This window comes from Python bivittatus, unplaced genomic scaffold (genome assembly GCF_059951505.1).
Source record: "Python bivittatus isolate LINGU-HERP-01145 unplaced genomic scaffold, Pbiv_v1 ctg000350_np1212, whole genome shotgun sequence".
Taxonomy (NCBI): domain Eukaryota; kingdom Metazoa; phylum Chordata; class Lepidosauria; order Squamata; family Pythonidae; genus Python; species Python bivittatus.
In genome coordinates this window covers 31,994,544-32,017,563 of record NW_028277074.1, presented here as the reverse complement: position 1 = coordinate 32,017,563, position 23,020 = coordinate 31,994,544, and the positions used below count along the sequence as shown (strand labels likewise).

The 23,020-nt window shown below is 36.6% G+C and overlaps 1 protein-coding gene across 2 annotated transcripts in view; it reads left to right on the top strand.

The window, feature by feature from the left end:
• The first annotated feature begins 769 nt into the window (after positions 1–769).
• CNKSR2 (connector enhancer of kinase suppressor of Ras 2) overlaps positions 770–23,020 on the top strand; it is a 167,339-nt gene continuing 145,088 nt past the window's right edge. For both annotated transcript variants that reach the window (XM_088144838.1, XM_088144839.1), the window contains exon 1: positions 770–1,356. In XM_088144838.1, coding sequence (XP_088000964.1) covers positions 1,293–1,356 — 64 coding nt within the window. In that variant the 5' untranslated portion in view covers positions 770–1,292. The remainder of the gene's footprint in view (positions 1,357–23,020) is intronic.

Genomic DNA, 23,020 nt, shown 5'->3' with positions numbered 1-23,020 from the left:
AGCATTTGGTGATTCTATATAGCATCAGCTGGAACATTTACTGTTGGATTTTAGCAGTAGGGTCTGCCCCAAAGACACTAGTCTCCTGAAAAGGAGTTCTCAATATGGCTCCTCGCATCAGAGCCATTGAAAGACACCATTTATTGTTTAAGTCTCAGCCATGCTGAGCATGGAAAGGCAACTGACTCTTTCAAGTTCCGTTTGTCCAGAACACCTCCGTTCGAGAATCTAAACTGAAACAGAATACACACACACACACACACAGAGTATCCTTAGTGACAAGTTTAAAAGGACCGCGATCCCCAACCCGCCGGCCGACTTCCTTCTCCTTGGCAATGCAAAAGCCCGCTGATCCCCTCCTCCTTTCTCCCCAGCGGAGCAGTAAAGTCAGGAAAAGCTGGGGATAAGTAGGCGCCTCGCTCCGTCAAATGTAACGAAACAGGTGCTGTACCTACCGCCACCGCTTCTCAACTGCTTTTGATCAGAAGCTTTCGCTCATTCGGGCATCCTTCCCCCTCTCCCCCCCCCCAATTACGGGCAGGGAGGCGAGGGCAGCATTTCTCTCTCTCCGCGGCGACGGGAGAGGGGCGCTTTTCTAGCGATGCCTCCCTCTGAAAGGCTGCTTGCACATCACACAGGCGACCCCCTCCCCAAGGAGCACAGGGGGCTGCTTGACTTCAGATATTTTCGGCTCCAATCCTCGTCATTTCCGCCAGTGGGGGAAAGGTGGGGGCTGTAGAGGGGGAGCGGGCCGGAGAGCGTGCGACAAGCGTGGAGCTCCGGAGGGAAAGCTGGCGAGGGGACAGCCCGGGGGGCGCTCAGTGCAGGGAGAAGAGGGCGCGAAGCGAGCCGGGCGCGAGCGGGCTGCGCCGCGGGGTGGCTGAGCCTCGCGAGCCCTCAGCGCCCACGGCCGGGGTCGGAGGAGCGCCGGGACACATTTCGAGCATCCTGGAGCTGCAGGTCGCGGGCGGGGGCGCGGCAGGCTGGAGGCGTCGGAGCGTGCAGCAGCCGCTTTCTCCGGCTCCCGCTGAAGCACCAACAGGAACGGAACGCTCCAGAGGCACACACTCATACACGCGCGCCGCGCGCCCACGGTGGCAGGCAGAGAAGAGGAGCCCGGAGAAGAGGGCTGCTGTTTGGAGGAGCCTCTCACGGACGCCGCTTCGTCTTGTAAACGGCGGGAGCTGAATTCAACGCCCACCGCCCCTTCGAGCCCACCTGGACCCTGCCTCGCTTCCCTTGTCCTTTCCGCGGTCCCTGAGAAGGGGCACTTCTCGTAAAGTTTTCCCCTCATGGCGCTCATTATGGAACCTGTCAGTAAATGGACGCCGAATCAAGTGGTGGACTGGATGAAAGGTAAAGAGAGAGCCTAGACGGTGGGGGCGGCTGTTTCGCCTGTTGCTGAGAGCGCGGCTTGTAGTTATTGTTTGCTGTTACTATTCTTTTTCTTCTAATTATTATTTTTCCTCCCCACGCCTGTTACGTGTTTGGTATCGTTCGGTCGTGAGAGAGTTGAACGCTGGACAACAAGCGGGTTGCAGCGTGCGGAGCAACTCCTCGCGGGGTTTCTCAGCGTTAGATTTGAGGCAGGAGCCAGGCTGGAGGCAAGCGCTCTGCTTGGTGAAATGCATTGCATTTTGTTTTGCTTAGTAAGGATCCCTCCGTCCCTTTGGGCGCCACCGACAGATTGGCAGGTGCTCCTTCACTGTCGTCACGAGAAGAGGAACGGAGCCCCTCCAGCTACTCTCGCGCGTTCAGGTTGCCCGGTTCAGAGGGCAGGCTGTGTGGACATCAAGTTTTTATTACATCCAAGGCTTAAGGTTTCGCTTCTGCCCTCTCTTCTTCTGCCCCTTATTTTATTCAGGAGCACAATATAGGTCCCCCCCCCCGCCACCTCCCCCCCACCCCCATTCTCTGCCGTTGCCGCGCCTTGTTAGACAGTGATCTGGCAATCAAATTGGCTGCTTCGTTCAAACTTTTCATGAAGGCGTAGTCAAATTCTGTAAAACAGCCTTCAGAAACAATGGGGTTGGATGAGAATGCAGTGCTTCGTTCTAAAGAAAGAGAAGAAATAATCGTTGGAATATTTGTAACGGGTCTTACAATTGATGGGGCAATGTAAGCCAAGGGAGAAGGGCCAATCCATAAGGCCAGTAGGCTGAACCAAATTGCAGAACGCTAAAACAACCCTTGGGGTGGGGTGGAGGAGGAGGACTACAAGGGAGATAATAGAGAGCAGGTGCCAAGACACAGCAGTGCCTCTTGTGGAGAGGGGCTGGAATGGCAGGATGTCATCATGTCAACCTGTTTGGGGAACAGTAAATCTAGTGTCAGCATGACCTAGCAAGAAGCTGAAACCACAACCTGCATGGTTGTGAAAACCTGAACAAATGTTCTGGAACGTCGTGGATGGGAAGAGCATTGGGCCGGAAGCCTAGTGGCATCACAGACCTTGGAGGCAGGTGGACAGTGTCAACGTAAAGGAGTGCAGTGTGGTGTTAGTTTCTCTAGGTTTGTTCCCATGAATCGATGGAATATTCTGCAATAAGTGACAATCTGCATGGTATCCATTATAATCCTACATGGGATGATTTATGTTGCTACTCTTGAATATGCTACTTGTTTTCCTTTGAAGCCGGTCATACTGTTGATGCACCTGTAGTTTGAGAAGGTGCCAGGCTGTCATTTCATTCTACTTGTAAAGCAACAGCTGGGCAGCTACTATGCTCAATCTCAGCAACTGTCCTGTCTTTCTGTTTTAACTCCCTTATCCCAGCTGACATTCCTCCATTTTTTTCTAGCGGCATGCTCTTTCTTTTAACATCTGTATCAGTCAATTTTCTTTATCTTGAATTTCTAAAACTTGCCACATTAATTCCATTCTTTTCTGTTTTTCTTTTATTACATTCACCAGAAGCCGATCAGCCAACTGCAATCAGCATGGCTTTTTAATAATTGAAGCATTGATCACAGGCCACTGCAACCCTTGTTAATGAGGGTAGTAACTGTATAGATAATCAGCCCACATTTTTGCTTTTTTTGACATTCCTGATGAAATTAGGAAAGTGTGATTCCATCGCTTTCTAGCATTTAGTTACTACTTCAGTGAAACAACTGAAAAGTATATTTGTTCATGTTTAATGTGTAAGCCTTATTAAACACAGCTAATATGATTGCTTTGTAACTGTAGCAGCAGATATTGTTATATTAAAATATAACAATTATATTTATTATAATTGTTTATTAATATATGAGAGCCAGTTTGATGTAGTGGTTAAAGACACCAGTCTAGAAACTTGGAAACCGTTGAGTTCTAGTCCTGCCTTAGGCATAAAGCCTGCTGGATGACTGGAACAGTCATTTCCTTGTCAGCCCTAGAAAGGAGGAAGATGGCAAACCAGTTCCAAAAATGTTGCCAGGAAGACTGCTTGGACTCAGCCTGACTGAAAGACAGACACCCACACACACACACACACACACACAAACAAATTGGGAGAATGGGAAAATGACTAAGTTATTAGTAGCTATGGAGAGTAATACATTTGCTTTTTCTTCTTCTTTCTGATGCTTGCTTTTGTGAGCAGTGATTTCAGAACATTAGTAGGATTGAACTCCTTTCAAAGTAATTAAGCTTGTTTCAGCTAGCAGCTTTTAATGATGAATGTTTGTTTTAGAAATTAGATAATCTGATACGAAACATATTTTCTCTGAAAATGATTCCCAGTTAGAATTATTCCTGACCAAGTGTGGCCCTATATGAGTATGTTTGGCATACTGAGATCAAAATGCTTAATTATTATTAAGATTTCTTATTATGGTAACTTTTTAAAATCTTGCATAATATTAAAATTTATATAGCAATTAGTTGTGCTATATTGGAAAATAAAATCATAACCTCTTTGTGAGAATAATCATTAAATTACATTTATATTATACTATGTAGGAAAAATATTTTAATTTTCTGTTTTGAAACACACACACACACACATTCTGTTTAGTTTTTAGTTTAAAAGTTAAATTAGTTGGATTGCAATACTTCCTTCTTGTGAATTTGCTTATATTTATCCTTTGCATGATGTAACCAAGAAAGGAAACTTAATTTATATTTCTGAAGTGGATGTTTTAGATGTTTTATAAAAAAAAGAAGTGCCAAATTTATGCCATTCACAATTTTCTAAAGATATATTTGGTTAAATATAGCAATGGTTTAGCTTTCATTTTTTAATTTCATTTTTTAAAATGTTTCAATTTTTCATTTTTAAAAATGCTTTCATTTTTCAGATGTTTTCTAAAGACTTTAAGATTTAATAATTATTATACTGCTTTGTGCCTCTGCACGTGTGCATGCAAGGGTGTGCGGGTGTGTGGTTAGTCAAGACCAGTTTCATCCTATGTGAGTTTCATAACAAGGCACTTCTATTTTGTAGAAAAGGGAAGCATTGGAAACCAATGCTTGGTTATGAAATGAATTACTGAGTATTAAATTATACCTGCCAAATACCTTAGATGGAAGGTACTGTGAGGCTTTACAAAATGCAAAAACATTTCAGGCTAAGATCTAGAATAAAAACAAAATAAATGTTAGGGGAAAGTTAATGGCTGGGGAAGACCATTAGTATTTGAAAGGTGCTTAAAATAGATCAGTTTCGGCCTCTGATGGATAAAGGCAACTTGCTTCCATGTTGTCTTCAAGTAGCAATCCTTAAGTTGTGCTACAGAGAGGAAATGTCCCCTAAAAGTTTGCATGTTTCTGGGAAGTTGATGTAGTTGAAGATTTGCTTCAGAACTCATAATATGGGTTTGTAAACAGTGCTTTCAAAATAAAAGGGATGATCTGGATTTCTCTTTGCATAATTTACATTGTTGACATGAACAGAAAAGATAACAGTAGTTTCAGTACTGAATTCATTTCCACAAATGAGCTTTCAATGGTAATAACTTGCTTGGAAATATTGTATGTTGTTAATTTCATTGTGTTCACTAGATTTTGTCTATGTCAATGTTTTTATAAAAAATATAGCTAAAGCTTCTTATTTAGCTAAATAAGCATTATTGCTGCAAATAATGTCATTGATTATTAGATGTATGAAGGGAATTATTACAGATTTTAATTAAATACTTAGTTAAGCTAAATTTCACTTGTATGAATCTGTAGAGAAAGAGTAAATGAAATTAATGCCACGTTTCTTATGTGTTTTCTTAAAGAATGCAACTCTTCTAATATTTTAAGTCTCTGCTGTATGTTTTACGTCGTTTGACAGTAATAATAATGTTTGCTTCCTAGGTAGCAACACCTCCCTCCCACAATCCTAAGTAATATGATTATTTCTACTTAGAAGTAAAGTCCGCTGAATTTGAGATTTATTCCAGATGAGTGGCATTGTAATGAATATCTCTCTTCTGTAACCCACTGTATATACATATACATATACATACACAGACTCATACACATACATACATACATACATACATACATATATATTTCATTTTTATTCTGAGGTAGCACTATAAAATATTTAAATAAGTATTCACACAAATGTTACTTTCTTTGTTTTGTTGAATGTAGCTCAGAAGGGAAAATAACCAAATCTCATCATAGGTTAGATATTGGAAAGGTTAATCTGAAAAGATTCACAACATCCTGGAAACATTTCAGTTGAGAGTATTTTCCTGACAATAAATCTTATTCTACAGAACTATACTAGCTTTTGTCTTAGTAAATTATTTGGCTGAATAGGCTATGCCTGCTGTTTCAGTTAGAAGACAGAATGAATGAGAGTGTTTCCATCCTGCAGACCTATTCATTACAAATTTTACTGTTGGCTTCAAAACCTAAGTCTGGATATACCATTGATATAAACAGTTATACAGTCACACACTATGCAGCTTTGTAATTTCTTGACTGTATAGTTTTATAACATTCCCTAGGTTCAGATGGGTATATAAACTTTTTACATAAATAAATAAATTTGGTATTAGAACATCAAAAGTTTGCCTTTACAAAATGTGACAGTTTGGGTTCTTATAAGGACTGTGTAGAAAGAGCGTTTTTAAGACAGCTTAGTATTTTAAAATATATTACATAAACCCCAAAGCGCACAGTATTATATTGTGGCACATTCTACTGTCACATCTGATCCTCTAAGGCTTATTCTGACAATGGTCCTAAGCTTTCAAGAGCCTTGGAAATAATTGGGAATCCAATACAAAAAGATTAATCCTTAGATTCCTCAATAATTCCAAAGCAGACCAGTCTGGATGGCCTTTGATTTTATTTATTTTACTTTATTCAAATGTTGGATGATTTTGTTTCGTTTTTAGATAGAGTTGTGAACTCTACTGTTTACACAGTACACATTACATTACACATGTGTTAATTAATTAAAATCACATTTTGCCCATGTACAGATAAATAGTACTAAAGATGGCCAACAGGATTTTTTAAAATACGGTTTTGAGATTTTCTTATGGATATGGATTGCAAATGTTTAAATAAATAAAAAAGTGCATTAACAACTGCAAACAACACTTTCAAGCAAGCAAAAACCTATTTAAATTTTTAAAAAATGTTTCTTTGCATTCTTTCTGATCTTCAGTTCAGGGCTGATTCCAGCATTGGAATGTCTGAGACTTGATGTGCAATCTGACAAGCATCAGTTGAATTCCAGTCCCAGATCTGCCTTCTAAATAAACATGTTTGGCTTTTTGAATTTAGTTTAAACCAACCTCACACAATCCATTATTAATATCTGGTGCTAGCTGACACGGAACGATTTCTATACATTTAGAATCAAAGGACTTGGAAAGAGATATGAAATGGTAACATCACCATACTGATTGGAGCAAATGGCAGTGGCTTCATGTATACATTAGACATCATGACAAAACAAGATGAAATTCTGAACTAAGGTCTTGAATCACTGCCTTTTGAAATCACCTTTCCAAAAAGACCAGAGCAATTGTAAAATTATGCCTCCAGATTAAGTTCCATCTGAGTGGCACAAAGAATACTTTGGTTAATGACACTGGAATTAATGGAGAGGCTGTATAGAATCAAACAAACTGAGCATTGTCTAGTTCATGGTGTAGGCCAAAAATAATCAAATCCATCATTCCACAAATTGATTTGAAGATAGATTCAAATGAATCTCAATAATCGTTCTTATCAAGAAAACCCTGGAACAGACCTAAGTACAAATCAATGGTTTTGAGGATAGGTTTACCTATCTAACGCATCCAATGCCTCTTATACTTTAATGATTGCCAAATACTAGTACAGATGTATATCTAATCTCAGAGATCTAATAGCCTAATCTAAAAGAAGTAGGAAAACATTTCAGTTGTTGTTATTGAGCAACTGAGAATCCTTGTTACTTTACTGCAAATCATCTAGAGGTGTACTAGTAAACCCATGAATTTTTTTACAGTCCTGTATTAGTTCCTCCTCCCTGAAATCTTCAGAAAAGTTTGTTTGCTTTGTATTGCAAGCTCCCACTACCATTGATAAATTACATGGAGGGAAATATATAATTGCATTTCTTAGTGTGTGTATGAGTTTAACCTCCAGCATTTTCAATAAACAAACTAGCTCACTATGTCCAATTTCGTTTTCACTAGCCACTATGACCCACTTTTGTACCAGAAAGAAGATAAATCTTTCTCTATCCAATTATGTGACATGGAGGCTGCAGAAAGGAGGTAGAATCACCCAAATTTGTGTCCTGAAGAGTCTAATTATGAAAATCTCAGTTGTATTGAGCAGTATTCCATCAATGGAATGAAACTAGTTAGATATATATCTTAATATTCTGTTCTTTTGTTCTTCAGTATTGAATTCATGAAAAAAGGTATGCTATAACTGTCATATTAATATTTCACATGAAGTAATTAGAAAACCTAGATTAGTAGCTGAAGTTATATTTTGTGATTAAAAAAATAAAATAGGTTTGAGGATTATAAGTATTTTACTAAAACTGCAAATTGTATTTTTAATGTTACAAATACTTCTGAAATGTATCAGTAAATGAAGTAATGCTAAGACATGATCTCTAAAGGCAAAATGAGTTTTGTCTAATATAAAAAGTGAAATTGATTTGAAAATCACCTTTTGTACTACCTGTGGTTTCCTTTATACTAATTGTGGTTTGCTATAATGTTTGGATTTGCATAATTGGGAGACTTTGGTGGAGCTCAAAATGCTAATATACCACTGAGACGAGTGAATTTACAACCATGTATAGCTTATCACTAAACAGATGGAAAATGTAAGCGGAGAACCAGTTCTAAATTGTAGTTTGTTTATGCAGGTTCTTAAGTAATGCTGTGTTGAAATCTGTTTTCCAATTTCCTAAAAATCTTCTGAGGAAAACAAGTTTTTTTTCTACATTTTTCTACCTCATTCTCTGAGTTTTTAAGAGATTTCCTGGATTTTTATTTTGATAGTTCTTTCAAACATACTTTGTTTCAAGGCAGTGGATAGAATCAGTGATTTTTTTTTCTTGTTACACATCTTTCTGTCATATTCTGTTTTAATTGTGGTTGAATCATTTCTGTTGGGATTCAAGAAATGTCAGCTAGTATGTAGTTGAAAGGCATCTATATAATGTTCAGCTAGTATTTAATTGAAAGGCAACTATATTTTGAAATAAAGTTTTGGGGTTTTTTTACAGTTAAATTCTGGGATTTCTCCCTATTGAATCCTTTGAATGCATAACATAGTCCATTGCATCCTTTTAAAAGTAATTATATTTCTACACAAACTTTAACTTTTAGTAAAGGAAGGCAAAAATGATTTAATAGGCATAATGAAAACCTGGTGGGATGACATGAATGGAATATAACAGAGGATACAGATTATTCACAAATAAAAAATTATAGAAAATATGGAGTAGTTGCACCATATGATAAAATCTGTAGTCTTCAAAAATGTCACAGGACAGCTCAGATGATATTCTCATTCATTCTTGATGGAAGGGGACTGGAAAGGGAAGTAAGAATATTATAAACCAGTGACCAATTATGGAAAGGGGTCAACAGGAGAGGTTTGGTTTCTAGAACCATACTATGAGTTATCTAGATAATGGATTGCTGACGCAAGATGTTCAAGGATATATGCATTTGGCCAAAACTTGTTAAGGTTGATTCAGATAGATTTCAAATGAACTTGTGAAAAGTTTTGAAACAAAAACTCTGAAAGAACAATCTCAGGGTTCTGCAGAAAATGCAGTGCTGCTGAAATCGGACTTCTTCAACTGCTGAAAGAAAAGAACATTGTCTATACATTAATGTTCAGCTTATGGGAAATAATATGAGCTTGAGTTCTTAACACAGAATGGCAAATAAGACTTTATAAAATAGATCTGGTGGAATGGTTACTATGAATACAATATAGTAACTGAAAGATACAATTTGTTTGAAACGATTATAAGGAATAGAAAAGGTGGAATAGTTGCACTGAATCTTAAAAATATTCACTCCTGCTCAGAAATCAGAAAGTATGAACTTGGCATTGCTGTAGAAAGTAGCTGAGTAAAAGTAAAAGGTGATGAATACGATGCCTTACAAAAGCAAATGGCAGGATTTTCTACAAAAAATTGTACTGGTACTGAACTATAATTATCCCAACATTTGTTGAAAGGCAAACTCTGCCAAGTGTGATCTTTCTAGGAAATTCCTGACTTGTCTTGATGAAAACTTCCTCCTTCAGAGGGTGGAGAAAGGCACAGTAGTCAGCTGTCTAGTCAGTAGGAAGACTTAATTGAGGAAATAGAACTAGAGAAACATTGGGGGAAAGTGCCACATAATCTGGAATTCTTAACTCTCAGGTACGGAAAAGTAAAACTGAGCATAATAAAACAAGTGCCTTTGATTTTGAAAAAGCACATTTTAAATAATTTGGTGATAAGTAAGATCTGATGAAGGAGAAGCAAATGGGAAAAGTTGGAGCTCTCATTTCAGACTATTACATTGAAAAAAAATGGAAGAGGGAATAAAAAGCCAATGTGGCTACACAAAAGGCTTAGTGAAAAATTTGGGGAAAAAAGGATACATAAATGAAATTAAAAGAGGGCTAGGTCACAAAGAAAAAGTACAGACAGGTAGCCCAGAACTTTAGAGCTTGTAGCAGGAAAGCAAAAACTCAGAATAAATGAGGTTATTGTAGGATACTAAGAATTTAAAAAAGGGCTTTTTTGGTATTGTTAAAATAAATGGAAAAGAAAAAACTCAGTATACCAGCTTCTCAGTGAAGAATGCAAAATGTTAATAGGTAACAACGAAAGTGCAGAACTATTCAACTCCTGTTTCGGTTCAGACTTCATAAAAAGTATGTGTTCTCTATGAAGAGCAGATTGAAGTTTCAGACTGATAGAAAAATATTTAAGCATTGAAACATGTTTAAATCTTGTTTTAAACTCAAAACAAAACATTGCATTCCATAAGTCCTTTCAATCCATTTAGGGTTGGCTGCACTATGGACAAAACAAATCTCAGAATGATTTGCCTGCTCTGGGTTCATCAAAAGAATGAAATTGAACGGAGACAGGGTCTTGGTTTTTAGTATTAAGCATCAAATGCATAGTATAGTATGTGTTGGGATCCATAATTCATGTTCTCCAAGACTCTGGTTGCTGATGGTTCATAGACTGCTTCATTATTTAGCTTAGTTTGGATTGTTTTTTGTTTCTATGGAGAATGATGAGTAGAAATTGTGTGGAGTCCACGTGGAGTGGGCAGCCTATAAATAATTAAATGAAAAAGTCTGAACATTTTAAAAGAAGAATTCGGACAAATTGAAACAGGGTCAGAGAAAGCCAGTAATGATTGTGATATTAGAAATGGTCCTGTGAAGAGAAAATGAAAAAATTCAAACTGTTTAGCTTTCAGTATAAAGAATGAAGGGTACATGATAGCATTTTTAAAATATTTGAAAAGATGTTACATACAGGAAGGTAAAGATCTATTCTTCACCATTCCACAGTGCAGGATATGACATAATGGATTTAAATTTCAGGAAGGCAGATTCTAACTGAATATTATAAAAATATTTCTGGCAGTTCTAATATAGAATCAGCTTCCCAGAACATGGAACTGGATGTATTAAGGAAAAGCTACATTAGTTGTCAGGGATGCTTGAATTACGATTTCTATACTGAGCAGTGGATTGGACTTGATGGCTTAAATGGCCCCTTCCAATTCTATGAACGTTAAAAAAAAAAATCTTTTTTTTGGTATTTTTTGAGGCCTACATTTCTTTCCTGTATATATTTGTATGTTCCTAATATATTAATGCTGCGCGCTAATAAATAATTTGTTTCTGGGCAGCTATTAAATCATAAGTACCATTTTTTTTAGCTAAAATAACATGTTTGAATATAACACAACCTATATTTATTGATATCTAGCTGGGTTGCCATAGCAAAAGAAATACTGTATTTCTTATTTGAAGACAAATAAAAAAACATATTAAAGATAACATGAAGCATGGAAATGCACATTTGGAATCAAGTCATACTGAATGCAGAAAGGTTTAAGTTCAAGAAAAAAATCATAAGGTTGACAATTTGATGAGGGCTTCACTTTTAGATTGGAGAATTTTTACTTTCTTAAATCAATGCTTACATTTTTTGTTTAGGTAAATGTTAATATTTATAAAAATATATTGATTGGCAAAATATTGATTGGCATTAGTATGATACTGCATCGTGTTTTCACAAAGGGATCACCAAGAGTTCAGTATATTTTCTTATTTATTTAGTAAAATATTTTAAACTAAAATAATTTATTAAAATATTTTAAAATTTATTATTTTAGGATATTGGAGAATAAACTTTCATGCACCAGAATACAATACTATAAAGCCTCATAGTAAAAAAGAAATCAAAGACATACAAATAAAAAAAATCAGCTAAATACATCTATATAACAGTTATAAATGCCTGAACAAATAAGTATTTTTTAACTTGGCATACAAATAACAGGGTCTGTTATACTTTAGTAAGGAGGATTTGAGAGCCAGTTTGGTGTGGTGGTGAAGACACCAAGCAAGAAACTGGGAGACTGTGAGTTCTAGCCCCACCTTAAGCATAAAGCCAACTGGTGACCTTGGGCTCTCTCTCTCAGCCCTAGGAAGCAGGCAATACTGGACAAGTCCCTGCAGTTTTCTTGGCAAGGTTTTTCAGAAGTGGTTTGCCATTGTCTCCTTTCTAGGGCTGGGAGAAAGTGACTGGCCCAAGGTCACCCAGCTGGCTTTGTGCACACACACACACACACACACACACACATGCAAATTAAAAAAAAATATTACTACTTCAATAATTGCATTAACATTAATGAGTGCACACTTTAAAGCTGCATCATTTCTTTCTCAAGTTGTGTGGAAGCTTGAAAAAAGTTGGGTTGCTTTAATGAATAGGGAAGAGTTACAGGGCTTGTAGTTGTGAGGCCCAAACCATATCTTACAAATTATTCCAAAGCAAAACATGTACACCCATGATTTGGACTATTTTTATTTTGACTGTTAAAGGCTGTTTTATCAAATATCCCAGATGATAATCATTTTCTGTCTGAAATGTCTGCATAAGACCTTTTGTATCATCACTGTTTAAAAAGTATACTAAAAGAGTCCAAAGAGAACAATAATAAGCCTGCAATAGTTATCTGGAATTATTATTATTATTTATTTAAATTTATTGGCTGCCCAACTCCAGTGGACTCTGGACAGTGTTCAAAACTAAAAAAGCCCATAAAAACAGCTAAAAACATTAAATCAGACTAAAATGCTCTAATCAACAACAAAATCAAGAAAACAAAGCAGGGGCCTTAAAGAAATAATGAACATCAACCCCAGGCCTGGGACCAAAGCTGAGTTTCCAAAGCTTTCCAGAACCCTAGGAGAGAGGCTACCATCCTTATCTTTGGGGGGATGCTGTTCCAGAGGGTGGGGGCCACAACAGTGCAGCCCCATCCAAGACTAAGGATGGTAACATCCCTGACTCTGGAGGTCCAAACAACCACAGCCACTCAGTCTTGTTAGGATTGAGACGAAGTCTGTTCTGCCTCATCCAGATCTGAACAACGTCCAGATCCTGGGTCAATACACCGACAGCTTCACCTGTGGCACTTGGGGTTGAGATGTAGAGCTGGGTATCATCAGCACCCTGAACTGGGGGATGACCTCACCCAGTGGTTTCATGTAGATGTTGAACAGGATAGGAGGGAGCATTGAGCCCTGAGGCACCCCACATGTGAGGGGCTGTGGATGCAGTCTCTCCCCCTCCACGATCAACAATGAATGGAACCAACCACTAAGGAAGGAGATAACCACTGGAGCACAGTGCCTCCTAACCTGGTACAGAAGGATACTGTGGTTGACAGTATCAAAAGCCACTGAAAGATCAAGAAGCACTAGGATGGATGCACCACTCCCATCCTATCTCTGCCAAAGGTCATCAGCAAACAAGACCAATGCTGTCTCTGTACTGTACCCTGGTCTGAAGCCAGATTGAAATGGGTCCATATAGGTCAAATTACAAATGTTCTGCAATTCGCATCCTGTATAAAGCAAGCAACTGCAGTAAACTATCCTGATGTTACTTCTGTAGAACAATTAGTGACAATTTGTCTAGGCTTTGCAAATAAGATATAGTAGAAAGTGTCTTTAGAAACATGGGCTTTTGTAACCTGACCTCTCAAATGACCAAGATAAATGTCATCTAGTAGTTTGGACCTCTAGCTAATTCCATTCACTGAAACCTGATATACTGCCATGTAATGTGTAACCCACACTGATATAAATGCTCAAGTTGCCATTTTGTGCCATCTTTCTTCTAGTTTACAGTTGCATTGACCTATTGTTGGTAATATATCAGAGCAAAACAAGACCAACAAAACAGATTGATAGCCTTGATAATATGTTTGAAAATTAAATACATCAAATAAAAACATATATAAAGTTTAAAATATATTTTAAAACATATATAAAGTATACAAATATATTTTAAAATATAAAATGAAATAATCTGTAGCATATACATAGGATTTGTCATAGGAATATTAGGTAGGGATCAAAATGACTACTGTAATACTGAAATGGTATTATGTATGACTGAAGGGAAAATATTCAAATATATTAAAAGCATACTCTTGGTTTAAAGAGTAATTCTTCTCTTTAAGCATGTCAGTCCATGTCCAAATAGCAATATGATAAGTAGACTTCATTGTATGCAAAATGAAGAACTTTTCTTTAAACTTCAAGATGATGATGCTCACATGTGTACTAGCTTAAGTTGACCTTGGCTTATCTTAAAACTAAGCAAGCTGGTTTGTACTTTGATGAGACTACCAGGAAATCCCATGGCTGTAGACTCTGCTGAGAAGTTCTCAGAAGTTCAACAAAATTTCCTGAAAGAAGGCAGTGGTAAGCCACTTCTGTATGGTTGCCAAAAAGCAGCATGAATATGTCCATGTAGTCAGGCGTCAAGCAGAGACTATCTATAGACTTATGAAATTGGTCAGATCTAATAAATGTTTGATATAACTGGTAATTCGGAAAGCTGAAATGCTGACAGAAGAATTGCAGCTATAATAAATTTATTCACCTTGATATTCTAATCTGAATTGTGATGAAATTTGGTTAAGAGTTAATGGGATGATAGACATTGGTACTATATAAGAATAATGTTCTTAGAACTTCGAAACCATCAAGAGGTATGATGCTAAGGGTCAAGGAGCTTATAGGCAAAGTATTTGAAGGACTGGCAAGCAGTAGGTGTAACAAGAACAATAGATTGGGGAGATTTGAGGGAAACATAGTAGCCAATAAAGAATCAAAATTAAAAGTTAATCCCTTTGGGACTGGCAACTCCATTGCTAAGTGGCACAGTTGTTAAGTGAAAGATCATGTGACCATGCCGATTTACAATGTCAGTTCCGGCTGTGGTCATTAAGTGAACCACTGTGGGTCATTAAATGCAACGACATGTGACTGTGACTTGCAGCTTCCTGCTGCTTCCCCATTGACTTTGCTTGCTGGAAGCTGGCTGTGAAGGTTGCAAATGGTGATCACGTGACTGCGGGATGCTGTGACCGTTGTATATGTGTGCTGGTTGCCAAGTGCTTGAATTGCGATCACATGACCGCAGGGATGCTGTGATGGCTGCATCTTTGAGGACTGGTCATCAGTCTCCTTCAGCACCATCATAACTTCGAATGGTTGCTGAACAAGTGGTCAGTAAGCAAGGACTACCTGTACTTAATGACAGAACAGGTAGTGTACTATGTGGGAAATAAATATGAATGTTGGGTAGGTTAAAGCTAGGTAGGTTAGAGGAAATGGGTGTGGGTTAAAAGCAAGGACTTGAGGAAAAAAGGTGGCTATAGATCAGCCTTTAGGATGTAACATTCTGCAGCATTATGGTGCAATATTCGTTATCCTGTCTTATAGGAAATGCCATTTTCAATTTGAACCATACCCTTTGGTATTGTTAGCAGTGATCCAACATGTAGTTGAAAAAGCCAAAGAGAAGCCATGAATGGCCCAGCAACTTAACATACTAAACGATACCCTACTGGAAAAGTAAGGCTGTGCATTGTGAACAGGAAGGGAGTCAACAGATGAAGGAACCAAAGGGCATGTAATTACTTCATTTCTAAATCTAATAACTTTGCAATAGCTTTTACCATGACACTTAAGATGAATTAGGAACATTAGAAGAATCCTTCTGAATCAGACTAAGTACCCATCTAATCCATCATTCTCTTCATCATAGTGGCCAACTAAACGTTCGAAGTTCCAAAATAGGACATTTAGGTGAGTCATATTAGTCTCTTGACTAGTGGAACCACACTTCTATACTATCACAGCATGAACCAGTGATAGACTTATTATGGATTTTGTGACAAGCTGTTTCTTTTTTCTGTCCTGAATCTATTGCTGATATATTTTCTTGAATAATCTGAGTCTCAGTAGATCATAGTGAAAGTTAGTTAAGTAATCACAAAGATCAATGAATATTACCATATACAAGATACATTGACTGGATTTACATAGTAATCCAAGCCATAGTTTTTTAATCATAGTTTGTTGTAATGGGTTTTAGATGTTGTATGACTGTTGTATATCTAAACAGTAACCCGTCATTTACATATCACAATGGCTGGGGTCACTAATTACACTAAACCCAAATAAACCACATTATTATAAGCCATACTCTCTTTATTTGATTTTGACTAAATATGTTGTATGAACCCAGCCATTGTGATTTGTAAGTGATGATTTATGACTTATGGATAAAATCAAACTGCTCACTGGAGGTACTAATAATAACACTAAAGCTTAGGCATTTTGGATGGAAAATGTGAAGACAAAAGTTATGGAGAAGACCCTGATCTTAGAAAAAATAAAAGGGAATTGAAAATAGACTAAAAGAAGACTAAAGACTAAAAGGTAGATATTATCAGTATTGATAATATGAGCATAAGTTTATAAGAATGTAAGAAGCAATTACTAAGTGGTAGAACAGTGTCCATAGGATCATGAAGACTTGGAAGTGACTGAAAGACTGAACAGTAAGCACAGTCTTGGTAAAACCAGCCATCATTTCAGTTATATATTGAATAAAGATGTTTCTGTTTATTAATACTTAAGATAAATTGATTTACAGCCCAGTGGAATGTTTTCTGCATTTGGAAGATGATTGTGCCATGTTTGCTTATAGCATGGGAACTCTGAAGAGAAATGCTGATATTTCTGCATGATTTGTCACAAGTCTGCTTTGAAGTATAAGAGATATGAAATGGTTCCTTCGTATCCATCCTTGTCACATTCTTTAGTTGAGCCAAGGGAATATTAATAGTCTCCCAGAGAACCACTTGTCACTGAAATAGTTCTTCCACTGATGCTTGTGTTATGCAAATTATTTGACTGTTAGTATATTGCTCCAGAACTGTTGAAAATGTGCTCTGGAGATAAAAGAAAGGAAGTTAACATGATGTATAACATGAAGGACACTTCAGATATTATGATTATGAAGATAAATATTGATTACAGGTGGAAATGGTATTAATATAGGGCTATGAATGGATTGTCCATTCTATAATGTTGTGAATTATGTGGCAGGTACTACTGGGGAAAAAATGGATATTTCTTATTTCTTAATTTCTTTCAAATTATTATTAAAAATACATATTTCATTTTGAATTATTTAGATATATTTTTGTAGGGTAAATACATATCAAAAAGAGCTGGTTTGGTGTAGTGGTTAAGACACCAGTTTAGCAACTAAAAGATGGTGAGTTCTAGTCCTGTCTTAGACACAAAGTCAGCTGGGTGACTTTGGGCCATCACTCTCTCATAGCCATAGGAAGAAGGCAGTGGTAAACCACTGCTAAAAATCTTAACAAGTAAAATGAAGGAACTACAGGTAGTCCTCGGGTTACAATGACAATTGTGACCAGGATTGTTGTTGCTAAGCAATGAGGTCATAAAGTGTGATGTCATGTGACTATATTGCTTAGTAATCCTGGCAGTCCCTTGGGAGACCTGGCGTAGGCTGTGGGCCAATCGAGGGAGGCCAGGGGAGGTCTTGGGAGGTCAGTGCAGGCCATGTGTGAGTTAAGGGAGGCAGGGGAGGTCTTGGGAGGTCCCGCGCAGGCCACGTCTGAGTTGGGGGAGGCTGGGAAGGGCCTGGGAGGGACAGTGGAGGCTGCATATGGGTGGGGCAGGGGTGCTGCAGGCAGGAGCGACTTAGTGGAGTGAATTGCAACTTTCCCTGCTGGCTTCCCCGTTGACTTTGCTTGTGGGAAGCTGGCAGGGAAGGTTGCAAATGGTGATCACATGACCACAGCTCCCTGCGATGTCATAATTGTGAGCCGGGCGCTCGAGTGCCTGGATCACAATCACATAACCGCAGGGTGCTGCAGTTACTGGAACTTCGGGACTGGTCACATGGTCCATTTTTTCAGTACCACTGTAACTTTGAATGGTTGCTGAATGAATGGATGTAATCCAAGGACTACCTGTAGTTCAGGCCGTCTCCAGGAGTCAAATTGACTTGAAGGTGCACACACGCACAAAGTCCATATCAAACATAATGCTCATTTCATATTAATAAAATATGTTAATATGTTATCAGTTATAATTGAAATAAAATATTTGAATTGTTCTTTAGATTCTTTAAATAAGAAATAACTAGACCAGTACAGCTGATAAATTATTGTAGGTATAGGTAAACACATTTGTTCTTGCTGCATAATAATTTGGGCTATATTTTTTCATTTTTTCCCTGTTTTTAATTACAATTACAGTTACAATTACAATATTCTTGAGTAGGCTAACTAAATTAAAATAAATAACTAAATGATGAAATCAGTTTAGCTGTGGTACCTTTTTTGAAGTCATAATATTTATTCACTGTTGTAGGCAAGACGAAGGTCTGATAGTGGAAGTGTGTCCTATGTTTTTCATACTCCTGCATAATTTTCTGTGGCTAAATCTTTTGCCGTATGCTGACATTTTGGAATTTGTATAGTAATAAACAAGTCCACTTCACTAAAAACCCAACAGTTGGCATCTTCTTAAACAGATTTTAAAGATCTTATTACTGGATGCCCTTTCAGAATGTTCTAAGAATGGAATATTTTTGAAGTCCTGGGGTACATCAAAGACTGTATTATTCTTTTCCAGTGTATCCTCTATCTGTGTTCGCATTATTTCAGAAAGTGTTGAGACTGACAAAATTGCAGTTCAGCTTTTTAATAAGAATTGTCTGCAGTTCACAGAATGCAGAAGTGCAGCATTTCACATGTTCGGTAATTGTTTTCATTCAAAAGATTTTGCCACCATAAAGGTCAAATGTTTCCTACTCCATATTTTTATACTCCTCTAACTGAAAAGTAGGACCTAATAGATTTGTGTTAAAACCAATGTATTTGTCTTATACTAACAATACCATCCCTTTCTCCTCTGATTTTTCTTTAGAATGAAACACATTAAGCTACATTAATCTCAGTTCCATTTCTGTGCTTATTCTAGTTGTTCATCCTGCTACTTATTTAGGTTAGGATTAAATATGTATCTTCAAGAATCTAATAAATATACAGTGATTTCAGTTTCATTTTAGCAAAATTAAAGTGTTTAGCATTTATAATTAGCATTTAAATAGTACTCTAATATAATAATTATATAATAATTATTTAAATTCTGTAGAGGCAATAGTGAGAAACAAAACATCTATTATATGAGATGGAGAACTGTGCTGAGAGAGGAATGTACAGTTGAAGAGTTTTGCAGTGAGCATTCAGTACAAATTCAGTGGTTCAAAAACCTGAAATTTTCAGCCAAATAGAACTTGTCCCAGAAAATTAAGACTTCTTAAATATTTGTTCTCTTAGTGGGCCCAAAGCCCAGTGAAGTGGCTGGATAAAAAGCCAATTAACAGCTCAGTTCCAAGATTGTACTGTCAGCTAACTGAATTGTTGTTATGAATGAAAACTGAACGCAAGAGGATAGCAGCTGAGGGAAGTAATAGACATGCAGGAACCTATTAGTATAAATAATAATAACAACAACAACACATGGTACAATGATGAGGAATACTACTGTGAAGGCAGGAAAACCAATTTCTGAAGGAAAAAGAGTTGAAGAAATTGCTATTTGCAAACCTTGATGCTGTCCATAGACTCTGGGTCCCCCAGTGTCTAGTGGGCAGCATCGTGGTTTGCAAATAGCTATTTCATCCACAGTGAACTGGGCCAGGTTCCCAGGAATACAAGACAAAAGAATCTCTAGTTTGGCAGTCATGAAACAGGCAAAAGGACTGTGGATTTCCCCCTGGGAAGAAACAGGCTTTCAGAAACTTCTAGGCACATCCAGAGGACCAGTTTTTGCAGCCCAAGTCTTCAGAGGAGAATTCTGAAGCTATTTTGACGACATTCAGTAAGAATGTATGAATGCTGTGGAACTGAGCTTGATTAGTCATTTGGAATGTCTGTAGTTTTTCAGGGAACTAGCAATAAGCATTTGTTTTTCCTGACCAGTAGCCGGCACAGAGAATCATCAGGCAATCAGTGTTTGTTTAATAGACAGTAATAAGTGCCTTATTCTACACCTTCATATTACTGAAACAATTCACCTCTTAAAGAAAATTAAAAAACATTACATGCCTGGAGTTTCTGTGCTCATCATGGTAGCAAGACTTGCTTTCCAAACTGCTTACGCTTTTATGATGGTTATACTATGTTGATTGCACATCTCAATCTAGTTACTCTGGGTGAGTAACAGTATGTAAAACATAACACAGTATAAAATAAAGCAATAATAGAATGCAACTGAGGCTCCTCATAAATTTTCACATGTTATGAAACCAGAACTTTTTTTTACTGGGACTTATGGATAACCAATTAGAAAAGACTTATGGAAGATTGCTTTTGTACATGGTAACTGCAGCGAGATTATTATATGCACAAACATGGAAAAATACTGAAATACCCACAATGGAGGAATGGACTGTGAAGATGATGGAATTTGCAGAAATAGCAAAATTGACCTGTTTGATCGAGGATAAGAACAAGTACTTTCACTAAAGGCTGGGAACCTTTTATGGACTTTTTGTTGAAAATGGGAAAAAAATGGTGATTTATGGATTTGCTGCTTAAAAAGGGTTGAATATGGGAAGAAAGGAATTATGATGTAACTCTGAAGAAGGACGAGTGATAATAAGTATATTTGTAACTGTTGTAAAGAAGATAGGAAGTTGCTTCTTTATCTTTTTTTCTACTTGCACTACTTTTCACTTATTTTTTCTCTTTTTCTTAATTTCACTTTATATTACTTCATGTTTATCTTTTATTTCTGTGAACATCTTTAATAAAAACTATATAAATAAATAAATAAATATTAACAGCTTATCACAATGTGTAATAGGCTTGACTAACATCCGAGCCCCAGCACCTGAGGGAATTAGTATGTTTGCACTATTGGATTATTCTTGGATTATTTGAGGCAATTCTTAATGGTTAAGTTTTTTGTGATGGGAAAGTCTACACATGGTATTCATGGAAAAAACTTCATAAAATCTTATGAGCTAATAGCAAGGTCAGTGTTTTAAATACAATTGTATATGCAGATTGACCCCAAATCCTGAAGTCTGCAGAAGCACACAACAACTTTAAGAAGAAACCTTTATAGAATCTGTTCTCAAAGAGACAAGAATGAATGAAAGAGATTGAAAGCTGAGGGGAAGAATAATATTTTGTTGCAGGTCCTAATTACATATTAATATTTAACATAAAATTATTTGTTTTCAGTTTTTTTTTTAAAAACCCTCTATTTCTAAAATACTTCTGATCTCATATGAAGTTGTGAAGCTTTTGAATATAACTATCCTTGAAAGTTTTTTTTTTTAGATTTTTTATCCTGCCTTTATTATTTCTTATAATTAACCCAAGGTGGTGAACATACCTAATACTCCTTTCTCCTATTTTCCCCACCGCAACCTTGTGAGGTGAATTGGGCTGAGAGAGAATGACTGGCCCAAAGTCATCCAGTCAGTTTTCATGCACTCACAGTCACAGTAGTGCCTTAACCACTAGATCAGCCTTTCTCAACCTTTTGACCCTGGAGGAACCCTTGAAATATTTATCAGGCCTTGGGGAACCCCTGCACATTCAGACTCAAATATAGGCCAGAATTACCTATACCTATATAATAACCCAAAATTATTATATTTGTTTTTTTTTTTTTATAAATATTTTTTTTATTTTTACAACAAACACAAAACATACATGAACAAACAAAAACATAGAAAGGCATAGAAAAAGCATCTTCCATTTTATAACGTGTGTCAACCAGTTACCAACTCGTTGGTGCCCCTTTCATAATCTTAAATTCTCATATCATCTATTCAAAATATACTTATATACTTATCAATTAACAATTATTAATCATTCATAACTAATCTATAGAATCATTTATTACAAGAAATTTTAACTTTCAATAGGATTAGTAATACATTTTCATCTATCGATTATATGTGTATATATATAATAATTAATATCAAATTTCTATTATAAAATTTCCTAATCCATTACATTACTATATTTTCTCAGTGTCATATAAAATTACTTATCTTCTTACTCTAATTTCAAATCTCAATTTAACTCATCTCTGCACATTCCATAATTTTCAATAACTTCCTCCTGCATAAGTACTTTTTAATTTTTCCAATTCTTAAAAGTTACAGTTCTAACCAGTATCAGTTACAATATCAGTTACAGTTCTAACCGGGTTACAGTTCTAACCAGATTCTTCACTACATGTTTCAACAAAAATGTCTCTAGTTTAAAATCTATATGTTACTATATTCAACCATGTATAAATTTTAGTCTAATCTCTTGAGACATTTACAATCAAATACAATTTTTAACTATATATCTCAGATTTATACTTTATTCCAGCGCTTGCATAATTTTGAGTTCACCCTTTTCATTCAATATCCCAAAATATCTAGCTATTTATTCCTTTTTCTATATTATTAGATAAGAGAAAGCAATAATAAATGTCCTTTCAAACATTCTGCTTTTTGAAGCTTCTGTCAGTTCCATCATTGTTGTATTCCCCTCGTTTTTTCTTTAAACATCTGAAGTAGTTTCTTTCAATATTGTTTTACTTCTTCTTTTTGTGCATTCTCTTAATACGATTTTCCATTATAATCTTGTATAATCTTTTTCTCACCCTCAGTGCCAAGAACAAGTCTATCCCTCTTCATTTATCAGTTGATTAACCCTTTTAATTCTCAGTTTATAAGCCTCACAATAATTCTGTTTAATGTTTCTGATTTCTTGTACTATTTCTTCCTTTTCCATTGATCCCGTTTTATGTTTAATTAAGTCCATTTTAGCTTTAATATCTTTTTTTCTTTTTTCTTTTGCGGGAATTTCTGCAGCTCTTCTTCCAGTTTTTTATAGTCATCCTCAATAGTTTAAAGATCTTTTTCTGCATTGTGTTTCTCATATAATTTATTAT